At 60.7% G+C, this 13,212-nt stretch overlaps 1 protein-coding gene across 1 annotated transcript; it reads left to right on the top strand.

The window, feature by feature from the left end:
* Positions 1-5,875: 5,875 nt before the first annotated feature.
* On the top strand, positions 5,876-10,632 carry LOC143696220 (Fc receptor-like protein 2). The gene is made up of 11 exons (XM_077191929.1): positions 5,876-5,890; positions 6,479-6,560; positions 7,254-7,274; positions 7,363-7,593; positions 7,838-8,092; positions 8,193-8,471; positions 9,040-9,307; positions 9,397-9,701; positions 9,775-9,862; positions 10,358-10,437; positions 10,523-10,632. The coding sequence occupies exons 1-11, from the start codon at positions 5,876-5,878 to the stop codon at positions 10,630-10,632; spliced, it is 1,734 nt and encodes a 577-aa protein (XP_077048044.1).
* Positions 10,633-13,212: the final 2,580 nt, after the last annotated feature.

The raw sequence follows: 13,212 nt of genomic DNA, 5'->3' as shown, positions 1-13,212 counted from the left end.
ACCCCAGGGGTCCTGCACTCCCTGGTGACCCTGTGGGACCCCACCTTTGTTGCAGTGTCCCCTGGTGTCACCTCCAGGGCCAGCTCAGGGCTGAGTGCCCGGAACACGCGGTGCCCGTCCTGTCCCAGCTGGTTGGTGGCCACACACTGGTAGGTGCCCCAATGTCCCACACTGATGTCTCCAAGCTCCAGGAGGGGACCCTGGGCCACCTCCAGCCTGTTCTGCAGCCAGGTGAAGGTGACAGGGGCTGAGCCCACCTGCACTGAGCAGTGCAGGGTCATGGGGTCACCTGCACGCACCTGGTGTGCCAGGGGACCGGGGGTGATGGTGGCATTGGCCACGGGCACTGTGGGGACACAGACAGGGCTGGCACCTGGTGAAGTGGGATGGGAGTGCCATGGGTGGGCTCATCCCCAGCCTGAGGGTCCCGCTCACCCAGGACGGTGACATTCATGGGGTCACTCTTGGCCATGCTGTCCCCATCACTGACCCGGCACCGGTACTGGCCGCTGTCTTTGTCCCCAGTGTGACACAGCTCCAGGCAGGGGCCGGTGCCCAGCGGTGCCCCCGAGCCCTCTCAGTGCCAGGAGAAGGACAGGGGACCTGTGCCCGTGGCCACCATGCAGCTCAGCACCAGGTGGTCCCTGAGTGCCACCTGTCCCCTGGGGGGCTGCACTGACAGGGACACCCCGGAGGGCAGGACCCCTGCGGGAGGGGAGGATAGCAAGGGACAGTGAGGGACCCGGGGGGAGGGGTAGGGGAGGGGCAGGGAGACCCCAGTGAGGGAGAGGGGGCGCAGAGATTGGTGGGGCTTGGAAAGGAATCCCAAGGGACCCCTGGAGAGGGGGGCGGATGACACCAGCGTGGTTATGGGGACTCAGGGAGGGAATGATGTGACCTGGGGAATGTGTGGTGAACTCAGAGAGGGGTGGAATGTGTGGGGACCTCTAAGAGGGGTGGGAGGGATGCTGGGAGGGGTGAGGGGACTCAGAGAGGGATGGGAAGACACAAGCCAGGAATGGGGGGACCTGGGGAGGGACCCCGGGGAGGGATGGCAGGACACATAAAATGTGTAGGGGTAGGATGGGGGTAGCCCTCTAGGGGTGGGGGACCCTGAGAGGGACATGAGAAGGGAGCAGGGGAGCAAGGGTAGGATCCGGGAAAGGTTGGGATCACAGGGCAGGTTTCTGGAAGGACTGGGCATCCCCTGAAAGCCCTGGAGAGCTGAGGAGGCTGTGGGGGCTCCCCATGCCCTTCCCCTTGCCATCATGGAGCCCGCCCAGGCTCTGGGAAGGAGAGGGGAGGGGAATTTGTGAGCCTGAATCCCTGGCGAGGGGCTGTGGGGGTGTCAGGGTGGCAGCTGTGGGGTGCTCACTGTGCCCTGTCTCTGTCACCGGTGCTGAATTTCATGAGCTCCCTGACCACCAGGATTTCACCCAGCCCCTGCAGCTGTAGTGACTGCTGAGGTGCAGCTGCAGAGGGGACAGGGACAGCTCGGTGCCATCACGGAGCCCCCCCGGATCCTTCTCCTCACGGTAGAAGGACACCAAGGTGACCGTGCAGTTCCACCAGCCCTGGCAGCTCAGTGTCACCGTGTCCCCTCCAGCAGCGCCTGTGCAGACACCTGCAGCACCAGCGGGCCTGGGGTACAGAGGGGTCCTGTCACACCCAATGGCACCAGGACCCCATCTGGGTTACACCCAGTGCACCAGGGGTCCCCAATTCCCACATGGTTTCCCCGACACTAGGATACTCTGGTTTGTCCCCATAGCAGGGGACAGGCTCTGGTTACAGCAGGAGGTGAACCATGGAGTGGAGCCCACTGAGAGCCCTGGGGGTCCCCTGGGTGCCAGGCTGGGGACACCCAAAACCCCCTCACTGTCTGAGACACTCACAGGGGGACCGAGACTGATGCATGGTCTGTCACATGTGTAGGTGCCACTCTCAGTGACAGTGAGGTGCTCAGGTCCCTCCTGCCCCCAGTGCTGCCTGTCCTTGTACCAGGTGGTGGCACCGGCAGTCCCCGAGCCCTGGCAGGTCAGTGTCACCCGGTCCCACAGCACCGCCGGCCTCCAGGGGGTTCCACCAGGAGCTGGGTGGTCTGGGCACCTGTGGGTGACAGGGGACACCAGCCTGCTAGGGCCAGCGTGTGGCTTGGGACAGTGGGGTGGGGCCATGGCATCCCCCAAGGACTCACCAGCGAGGCCGAGGGTCTGGGCTGGAAGGGAGAAGGGACAGGGCTGGGTGGGGGTCATGTGGGCACTGTGGACACCCCATGTTTGCACACGTCAGCTTCACCAGCCCTAGAGCACCTGTCCCCACAGCCATAAATCCATGGCCCTGTGCCCATCATCCCATTCCAATGGCACCTGTTCTCCCGGTCAATCCCCATGCAACATGGCCCTTGTCCCTGTCCCTGCATCCCTGTTCCCCTGTCCCTGTCCGCACAGCTACCCAAGCCCCAAGGTTCCTTCTGCCACATCCTTGTTTCCACGTCTCTACCCCCATGTTCCTGTCCCCACATCCCAGTTCCCCTGTTCCTGTCCCTAAAGCCACCCCACAACTCTGGTCACACTGGGCTCCATGCCCTGCTCAGGCTCTGCTGCCATTGGGGACCTCAGGGGACCCCACAGCCCCCCTGTGCCTCCTCCCCTCCCCATCCCCGGGGTGTCAGGTCCCTGCCTGGGGCACTCACCCCACAGGAGCAGCGCCACCATCCCAGCCATCCCGGTGTCCCCAGCCATGTGCACTGGCTGTCACTCGCTGCTGTGGCCACCGCTCCCCTGGCTGGCGGCTCTTGGGATGAAGGGGAAGGAAGCGAGGTCACGTCCGTCCCCATGTGTAGGTGGCCCTTGGTGTGGGCAGGGTGGGGACGCTGTGGGACATGGGGGGGATGGTGGGACATGGTGGGGACATGGTGTTGCCAGAATCAGGGGTCTAAGGCTGTGTAGGGAGCCAGGGATGGGTGTTCAGGGGAATGGGGTGCCCAAGGATGGGGTCCCAGGGAAATGAGCGTCCCAAGTGTTGGGTGGACTCAGACTTGGGAATGAGGGTTCCAGAACAACGTGGCCTCCAGGGATTTGTGATCATGGGTTGGGGGCCATGGCATGTGGGTGCCAGGGGAAAGGGGGTCCCTGTGAGAATGGGGGCACAGGGGAAATCAAGGTCCCCAAGGGAAGGGGTGTCCCAGGGACTGGAATTACTGGGATGGGGTTCCTTGGAGTTGGCGATCCTGGGGAATTGCAGTCCAGGGATGGGGGTCTCAGGGAAGGGAAGACAGAAGGAAATTGGGTCCCAAGGTTGGGGTCCCAGGGGAAGGGGGGTGCCAGGGATGGGCGGTGGCTGGGGGGGCCTGGGGGTCACAGCTCCTTGCCTGGATGCCTCAGATTTTGGGGTTACCCAGGGCCCTGCAAAATCACCCCTGGGATGCTCATTTCCTGGCCAGGCATTGCATGGGGGTCCTGGGTAGCTCAGCCTCTGTGTCCTCCCCTGCCCCTGACTTCTTTCTCTCTTTATTTCTCTTTTTTCCTTATTCTCCATACTTTTTGCCATGTCCCCTCAGCCCCGGTTCCTAGCTCAGCAATCCTGGGAAGCACCTGAGCAGTGAATGGGTTGGGGGGACCCAGGGGAAGGGGAAATGGGGAGAAGGAGGTGCAGGGAAGAGTGGGGGATGGAGGTGTTGGGCTGTACCCCCTCAACACTTTCACTTCCTTTTTCCTGGACAAGAAGGAAGAGGCCGTTTGTGCTGAGAGTCAGATGGGAAAGGGGGGGTTCTGTCCTGGGGTGGCACATCCAGAGGCTCCTGTCCTGGGGGGATCCTGTCCCAGGGGTGACACATCCTGGCATGGGGGGTCCTGTCCCAGGTGTGGCAGTTCCAGAAATGTCCCTGCACATTCCTGGCCGGGTGCCTGTCCCAGGGGTGGCACATCCTGGGGACCCCTGTCAATGCAAGGGTGGGCCCAGCCATGGCCCAGCCCCACTGCACAGGGATGGCCATTGCCCAGCCCTGCTCTGCCCAGCCCCAGGTGGCAGCCAGCACCTGAGGGTCCCCCCTGCCCCCTTGGCTTTGATTCTGGCAGCTTTAGAGCTGCTGCAGAGGTGAGAATTCTGTGGGTGGAAAAAGGCCCTGCCTATGGTTTTGTCAGCCCTGCAAGAAGCGCAAAACCCAATGGGAGCCTAAGCAGTGGCTCTGGGAGGACCTTTGATGGTTTTCAGAGCAGGGCTGGCTGGAAACTGCCCCTGCAGGGGCAGCTGTGAGGGAACCAGTCCGGAAATGCAGCAATTGATCATTTTGTCACTCTCAGCAAGGGACTGAGAGAGCCCCAGAACTACTGCAAATCCCACACCGATTTTCTCAAAAACCTGACCTGCACCCTCCTTCTTGAACAAAACCTCCTGCCCTTTGGATCTTCTGGAAAGAATGTTTGGGTTCTGGGTGTGCACACCAGAAGAGAGGGAAAAGTGTGGAAATATTGAGCAGGGGCTGCACACGAGGGGCTGGGGAACAGGGGTGTCACAGCAGGAGCAGGGAGTGCCCAGGCAGGGGAATTCAGGGCAGGCTGGAGTGGATTTACCAGAGAATCAGACCCTGAGGCACACAGGGGCATTTCCACAGATTCCTGTGCACTGTCCCAAGCATGGACAGAGCTTCTCCTCTTCCTCCAAGGGAAGTCAATCAAGTTTCAGGGTGGGAACGAGCAAAATGGGAAGAGTTCCTTAATATGGCCCAAGAAAAGGTTTCTTTAGAGGCTGGGTTGCTGCCCAGTAGGCAGGGAACAATCCCATGGAGCTGTTGGACACTCAGGGAGATTCCACCCTCTGTGTTATCCACAAGCAAACGCTGCTGTGGGATGCAGCAGGGGGCTGCTAAAGGGAACCAAAAAGTCTCATTTCACTGTGGTTTGTTTGTGGTTTTCTTGTGGTTTTTATATCCACTTATTTCTGTTTTTATTGTGTTTTGATTTCCTCTTGTTGGGAAAGCAATGATTAAAAGGATTCTATAAACCAGAGCATTTTATACCTTATCAGTTTGATTTTTGAGGAGTTTGTTTTTTATCGGGAAAATAATGGTATAGGAAAAGATTTATGCCTTTTTTCTATGGCTGTATAATTTTGTGACAGTCAATTGGGCATCAAGTGTTTCCTGAGATTGCTAAGACAGGAAATTTGGGTGACAGGAAAAAGCCCAGGGATTTGTGGGGCAGAGACCCAGAGCCTCCCAGGAGAAGCCTGGGGTGCCCCAGGGTGGGGTCTGTGCTGGGCTCTGAGTCATCTCAAAATCTGAGACCAAAATATGACCCCAAAATTGTCCATAGCAATTGGGCATCAGGGAATTCAATCAGCTTGATCCTGGGATTTACCATCATCAGGGCAAGGTCATAAAAGATGCCTCCTTAAGTTTGGGCACCCCAGAGGTCACAGGAACCCACTGGGACAGCGGGAATGCTCAAGGCCCAGCCAGGACAGAGGACCCCAGGATGTGCCACCTCTGGGAAAGGAATCCCCAAGGATGTGGCACCCCCAGAACGAGGAGGAGCTCCCAGGGACAAGAGGCTGGGACAAGACCTGGGTGTCAGCACAGCAGAGCTGCCCTTTTCCCTAAAGGCTGGACCCCTCTGGATGTGCCCCCTGGACAGAATTCATGTCCTTGCCTCAGCACAAAACCGCTGCAGGAAAGAGAAAGAGTTGGGGGGTCACAGACAGGGAGCCCCATCCCCCACAGCCCTGAAACAACTGCCTGCACCCCCCAACCCCTTTTTTCCCTTCCTGGGATTCTCCCAGCTGTTCCCTGGGATGGTTCAGCCAGGAAATGCGGGGAGACAGGAAAAAGCCCAGGGGTGAGTGGGGCAGGGACACAGAACCTCCCAGGAGAGCCATGGGGTGCCCCAGGGTGGGGACTGTGCTGGGCTCTGAGTCACCCCAAAATCTGAGGCACCCCATGAAGGAGCTGTGACCCCCGTGCCCACCCAGCCACTGCCCATCCCTGGCACCCCCATTCCCCTGGGAACCCAACCATGGGACCCCCATTGCCTTGGTCTCTCCTCCCTGGGGACCCCCATGCCAGGACTGACATTGCCCAGTACCACCAGTGCCTTGATCCCATCCCATGGGCTGCTTCTTCCCCCAGAGCCCCTATTCCTGAGGGTCCCCTTTTTCCCCCTGAACCTCCAGCCCTGGCACCCACTTGCCATGACCCCAAATCCCTGGGGACCATGTTCCCAGAGCACCCCCATCCCTGAATCCCCCCAGGCATGGAAACCCCAATTGCAGTGGACCCCAATTCTGCTGGACACCCATCCTTGGTTCCCCACATCCTCTGAGCCCCCAACTCCTGGCAACAGCCTGTCCCCCACCATGTCCCCATCCTGTCCCCACCCTGCCCACAGCCTGTGCCCAGCTTGTGGCCACCCTGCCCCCGCCAAGGGCCACCTACGCATGGGGACGGACGTGACCTCGCTTCCTTCCCCTTCATCCCAAGAGCCGCCAGCCAGGGGAGCGGTGGCCACAGCAGCGAGTGACAGCCAGTGCACATGGCTGGGGACACCGGGATGGCTGGGAAGGTGGTGCTGCTCCTGTGGGGTGAGTGCCCTGGGTACGAGCCTGACACCCTGGGGATGGGGAGGGGAGGGAGCACAGGGGAGCTGTGGGGTCCCCTGAGGTCCCCAATGCCAGCAGTGCTAGTCCATGTTAACCACAGCGGACCTTGGTGGGACTGGGGATGTAGGGTGGCTTTGGAGACAGGAATAGGGGCGCAGGAATTTGGGGACGGGGATGTGGGGACAGGAATGTGAGGACTGGCACCTTGGGCTCATGTAACTCTGGGGATAAGGACAAGGGAACTGGGATGCAGGGACAGAAAGCGACAAGAACCATGAGGATGTGGCCATGGGGATGGGATCATGGGGATGGGATCATGAGCTGGTGGGGGTGACCTGGGCCAGCATGGGCTGTGTCCGTGGTGTCCTCGTGCCCGGGGTATCCACAGTGTCCCCATGTTCTGCCTCAGCCCAGGGTGGCCTCAGTGTCCCTGTTCCCAAGGTGTTTGTACCACAGGGATGTGGTGCACGGGTGGCTGTGACACAGACATGTCCCCCTACCTCTCCAAATATTTTTGAGACCACCCACACACACTTTCCCACAAAAAATGCTGTCCCCACAGGGACAGTTTTTGGGACAGCCACCACACCCTGTACTATGGTGCCTCCTTCCCTGCAGTGCCACCCCCACCCAGCCCTGTCCCTTCTTCCTTGCAGCCCAGACCCTCAGCCTCGCTGGTGAGTCCTCAAGGGATGTCGTGGCCCCACCCCGCTGTCCCCAGCCCCTCGCTGGCCCTGGCAGGCTGGTGTCCCCTGTCACCCACAGGTGCCCAGACCACCCAGCTCCTGGTGGAGCCCCCCTGGAGGCCGGCGGTGCTGTGGGACCGGGTGACCCTGACCTGCCAGGGCTCGGGGACCCCCGGTGCCACCACCTGGTACAAGGATGGGCAGCGCTGGGGGCAGCAGGGACCTGAACACCTCACTGTCACCAGGAGTGGCACCTACACGTGTGAAAGACCCGGCACCCGGCACAGCCCCCCGGTGACAGTCTTAGATGGTGAGGGGGGATCTTTAATGATCAGGGTGGCCCCTGAGAGGTCAGGGTGGGCTCCACTCCATGGGTGGCCTTACACCCCTCATGTGGCGAGAACCTGTGCCCTGAACACAGGGACATCCCAGTGCAGCCCAGTGCACTCCAGAGCACCCAGATGTCCCTGGTGCTATGGGCAGGGACCTCATCAGTGAGGTGAGGCCACCTCAGAATGGCCTCATCAGAGAGATGTGACCTTCTTGTCCCACAGACCCACTGGTGCTGCAGGTGCCAGCACGGGCACTGCTGGAGGGGGACACAGTGACACTGCGCTGCCGGGGCCGGCAGGAAAACCATCTCAGCAGGGTGCGATTTTACCGGGATGAGAAGGATCTCGGGGGGTCCCTCAGGGGAACCGAGATGTCCCTGCCCCCCCTGCAGCTGCACCACAGCGGCCGCTACAGCTGTGCAGGCTTCGTGGGGTCCTCTATGTCATGGTCAGCAGCAGTGACAGTGAGAGTGCAGGGTGAGCACCCCTGTGGCTGGAACTCCAATATCTTGACAACCTCAAAGCCACTTCCCAGTGGATTCAGAGCCACAGTCCTCACCTCCCCTCTCCTTCCCAGAGCTCTTCTCCGTGCCGGTGCTGGAGGGTCCCCCCACACCCACCGAGGGGTCCCCTCTGACTCTCAGCTGCCTCAGCACCCCCAGCCCCCTGCGGCCCCGAGCCCCCCTCCTGCACGTGTTCTACCGGGACGGGCAGGTGGTGGGGGGCCCACAGGGGTCCCCGCAGCTGCTGGTGCCCGCCGTGGGGATCTCCCACTCGGGGAATTATGGCTGTGAGGTGCACTCCCAGGGTGGGGCCGTGCAGAAGAGCAGCGCCTGGCTCAGCGTCACGGTGCGCAGTGAGTGTGGGGATGGGCACGGGGAGCCCCCACAGCCTCCGTGGGCCCCCACACTGCCTGGCATCGCCCAGCCCTCCCTGATGCCTGCTCTGGGCTACCCAACCTTTCCCAGATCCCTCCCTGGCTCCCACCATCCTTTCTTGGGTCCCTCCCTGGGACACCCCCAGCCCCTACATGGGTACCCCCATCCTTCCCTGGCACTGTTTCCGTGTCCTGCCATTGCTGCCCCGGGTCCCTCCCCAGGTCCCCCCATTCCTGGCTCGTGTTTCCCTCCATCCCACATTGGATCCCCTCACACCTGCCTGGGTTCCATCACCCTTCTCTGAGTTCTCCACACATTCCTCAGATCACACCATCCCCTCCCTGGGTCCCCGTACCTGCCATGGTGTTGCCCACATCCCTCTCCAGGTGTTCCCTCCCTGACCCCCCCAGCATCCCTCAGGGTTCCTTTTGAAGAACCACCCCGCCCCCCCCATCGCTGCGCCCACTTTCCATCACTGGAGTTCCCCTTCCCCTCCCTGAAGCCCCTGGGTCCCTCACCATCCCCTGATGTCCCCCTCTCCTGCAGGGGTCCCTCCCTCGGGGGTGTCCCTGTCAGCGCAGCCCCCTGGGGCACAGGTGGCACTCGGGGACAGCCTGGTGCTGAACTGCTCAGTGACCATGGGAACAGGTGCCCTGTCCTTCTCCTGGCACCGGGAGGGCTCGGGGGCACTGCCTGGCACCAGCCCCCGCCTGGAGCTGTGCCGTGTTGGGGACAATGACAGCGGCCAGTACCGGTGCCGGGTCAGCGATGGGGACAGCGTGGCCGAGAGTGACCCCATGAATGTCACCGTCCTGGTTGAGCGGGACCCTCGGGCTGGGGCTGAGCCCACCCAGAGCACTCCCATCCCACCCTGCAAGGTGCCAGCCCTGTCTTTGTCCCACCAGTGCCCATGGCCAATGCCACCATCACCCCTGGTCCCCTGGCACACCAGGGGTATGCAGGTGACAACGTCACCCTGCACTGCTCAGTGCAGGTGGGCTCAGCCCCTGTCACCTTCACCTGGCTGCACAATGGGCAGGAGGTGGCCCAGGGTCTCCTACTGGAGCTCAGTGACGTTGAAGTGGGACATTCGGGCACCTACCAGTGCGTGGCCACCAACCAGCTGGGACAGGACGGGCACCGCGTGTTCCGGGCACTCAGCCCTGAGCTGGCCCTGGAGGTGACACCTGGCTCACCCTGGGTCACAGGTGGGGTCACACAGGTGGGGTCACCAGGGAGTACAGGACCCCTGGGGGATGTGTCCGTCTCTGTTTCTTGCAGTGGCTGCAGGGGTTGGTGGGGCCCTTTCCTTCCTGGTCCTCCTCATGGCTGTCATTGTGACCTGGCACTGGTGGCACCGTGTGGGTGGGTGACAGTGGGTGGATGGGGAGTCCCAGGTGGATGTAGTGGCCCACAGAATTGGGGAACCATAGGTGACGACCCACATACCCACAATTGTGACTTTGGTTCAGGGTCCTGTGGGGTTTGGGGAGGTGCTGGAGAGTCCTGCAGGGATGCTGGGGGTTCCTTCAGGGGCCCTGGGGGTGTTCGGGGGTCTCTGTCCCTGCTGGGCTTTGGGTTCTTGAGGGTGATTTGTTTTGGGCCAAAGGGGAGGTTCATGGCTCCTCGGGGGCTTCAGGGATGCTTGGGGGTCCTGAGGGGGATTGAGGGTGCCCTGGGGGTACAGGATTCCTCAGAGGGTTTAGGCCCTGGGGACTCCTCAATCACCCCTTCCCTCTTTCGTTTGCAGCTGCCAGGAAGCACCAGGAAAGGTGAGTGGGAGGCTCAAACCACACTCTCCCCTTTTTATGCCAACCCCCAAAGACCTCCCATTCCCTCCCCCACATCCCCTTTATTCCCTCAGGGCCCCCCCGGATCCCCCGGCCCCCCCAGAGCAGGGGGAGGTGCTGTACACCCACATCGTGGTCACCAAGAGGGCAGGGGGTGAGTACGGGGGGGACACACGCAGAGGGACACGTCACCCACCAGTGTCACCCCACCCAGATCCCATAGCCCGTGTCTCTCGCAGTGTCTCCCCGTGCCACCACCCTCCAGCATCCCCAGGTGACCTACGCAGAGCTGCAGGGACTCCAGGGGCGACCGCGGGAACCCGGTGACATCTACGGGAATGTGCTGTGACACTGGGGGGAACTGGGGGCACTGGGGGTCCCCACCCATGGGCACCCACTCGTGTCTGTGCTGACACTAAAAACTGCCCCAATCCCTCCCCGTGGGGGCACAAAGATCCCAAAGGGCTGAAAGAAGAACAATTTCCTGAAACAGCAATGAGAGAGAATAAAACCAACAGCAACAACAACAAGGTTCAGAGGCTAAATGGTGAAAAAAGGAACGATTTCCTTGGAAAGCCACCGAAAAGGAACAAACCCCAGACATTTCCCCCAGCATGTTTCCTCCACCAGAGGAACCTGGAAGTTCCCTGGACCTTCCTTGCTGTGATGGCCAAAGCAGCCTTCAGGAGGCTCTGGATTCTCCTCTCCCCTGTACCAAACCACTCTTCTGCCGTGTTCCCCAAACGAGGATGTCACAAAGGCCCTGTGGAGGTTCCAGAGCCTCCCCCATTCTCAGGGCAGTCTCTCGATCAGGCCATGGCACAGGGCGGGTGTCAGAACAGGAAAAGTTTGATGTCTGGAGACATTTTGGAACACCTGTGTGTGGCAGGGGTGGGTCAGGCCTTGCTTTTGGTGAGACAGGGCCCCGTCTGTCCATCAGTCTGTCAGCCACAGCACACTGGGGACAGTGTGACACTGCCAAAGCCAGATCCTGAGTGGCCGGGTGACCAGGAGTGCCAGCTGGGGAGCGGACCCTTGGTGGGCCTACTGGCTAAAAGGGCAGAGCATAAGGTAGCCAAGTCCCTGACCGTGTCTCCTCTTGGGTTGTCTGTCTCATCCACGCTGGAACCCAAGAGTTGGCAACTCATTTAAATGAGAAATATCTACCCAGGAAATGTTTCTGGAATGGAAAGAAGACCCATCTCTCAAACATTTTTTAGTTTCAAAAATGATGAGGCTTCCAGGCAAAAGTGTAGGAAATGAATAACAGCTCTTTACTGAGAAATTAATAAAGCAGGACAGAAGAAACAACAGAACCCCAGAACTTTCCCTCCCGCTCAGCGCTGTTGGTTTTTGTGGCAGTTATAACCGCGGCCAGCAGGGGGCGCTGCAGGGAGCACTCCCGGCCAGCAGGGGGCGCCCTGCTCCAGCTCCATCCCCTCAGGGGCCGTGGCGGCCTCGGGCGGGAGGGAGGAGGGCAAATCGCTCCTTCTGCAAACTCACGGCCACCAATCGGTCCCGGCACCACCACCGGCAGCGGGCAGAAGCCGCCAAGGCAGCAGGTTGGATCCCAGTGCCCACTGGCAGCGTAGCAGTGTCCCGGGGCCAGGCACACGCCCTGTGTAGCACCCGTGACCTCTCTCCATGATCCCGAATGGAAGGAAGGCAGCGCCTGACCCCAGGCAGGTCTCGGGTCCGCAGCAGCACCTCTGGTGGCTTTACTCCACAATTCCTGCAAACCCCCAGCCTTTCACACGGGTGAGGAGGGCAGGGATGGAGCAGCTTTGGGGCCACCTGGAATCCACACAGGGTCACTCCCCACAGCCCCAACATGGCCGCAGGGCCGACCCCCTGCTCAATATTTCCACACATTTACCTCTTATCTGGCAGCCAAACCACAACCCAAATATTCTTCCTGGGATGTTACAATGGACTGCAACCTTGCCATAGGTAGGAGGATGGACCCGGGCAGGTTGTTGAGCAGGTTGTTGTGGGATTTGCAGAGTTTTTGGGGCTCTCTCAGAATCTTGCTGTACGGGACAAAATGATCAATTGCTGCATTTCTGGACTGGGTCCCTCACAGCTGCCCCTGCAAGGGCAGTTTCCAGCCAGCCCTGATCTGAAAACCATGAAAAGCTCTTGCAGAACCACTACTTGGGCTCTCTGTGGGGTTTGTGCTTCTTGAAGGGCTGAGCAAACCACAGGCAGGCCTTTTTCCACCCACAGAATTCTCACCTCTACAGCAGCTCCACAGACCCAGAGCCCCTTGGAATCTCTCTGCGGTGACGCCCAGGCTGCTGGCACCTTGTTGGGGCTGTGTTAGGTCATGGTTCACCCCAAAATCTGAGGCATCCAGGGAAGGAGCTGCGACCACAGGTCCACCTAGCCACTGCTCTTCCCTGGCAATCTCATTTCCCATGAAATAATACCATGGGAGTCCCATTCTTTAGGTCCCGCTGTGCCTGGGACCCCTATCCCAGTACTGACATTCCCCAGGATGTCCAGGGCCCAGGACTCCATTGCCAAGGAATCCTCTCCTGTTCATTCTATCCTCTGAAATCCTCCTTCCCCCACGACCTTGATTGTCCCAGGACACCCATTCCCATGGGAACCCCATTGCCCCAGCATCCCCATCCCATGACCCTGGAGCCCACGTTCCCCTGGGACTCCCGTCCCTGAGTCCCCCAGCCCTGGGCATCCCCATTCCCAAGGCACCCCCATCCCTGTTGATTCCACCTCTGCAGCACCCTCATTCCCACAGACCCCATCCCTGGGACCCCCCATTCTCCAGGACACCCATCCCTGTCACCACAAACCCTCTGAGCCCCGCACTACTGGGAACCCCATATTGCATCTTGCCTCACCCAGCTTTGTCCCCATCCTGTCCCCACCCTGCCCACAGCCTGTCCCCTGCTTGTGGCCACCCTGC

This window comes from Agelaius phoeniceus, chromosome 31, assembly GCF_051311805.1.
Source record: "Agelaius phoeniceus isolate bAgePho1 chromosome 31, bAgePho1.hap1, whole genome shotgun sequence".
NCBI classification, from domain to species: domain Eukaryota; kingdom Metazoa; phylum Chordata; class Aves; order Passeriformes; family Icteridae; genus Agelaius; species Agelaius phoeniceus.
The sequence above is the reverse complement of the archived record's forward strand: the minus strand, read 5'-3'. Positions and strand labels throughout refer to the sequence as shown.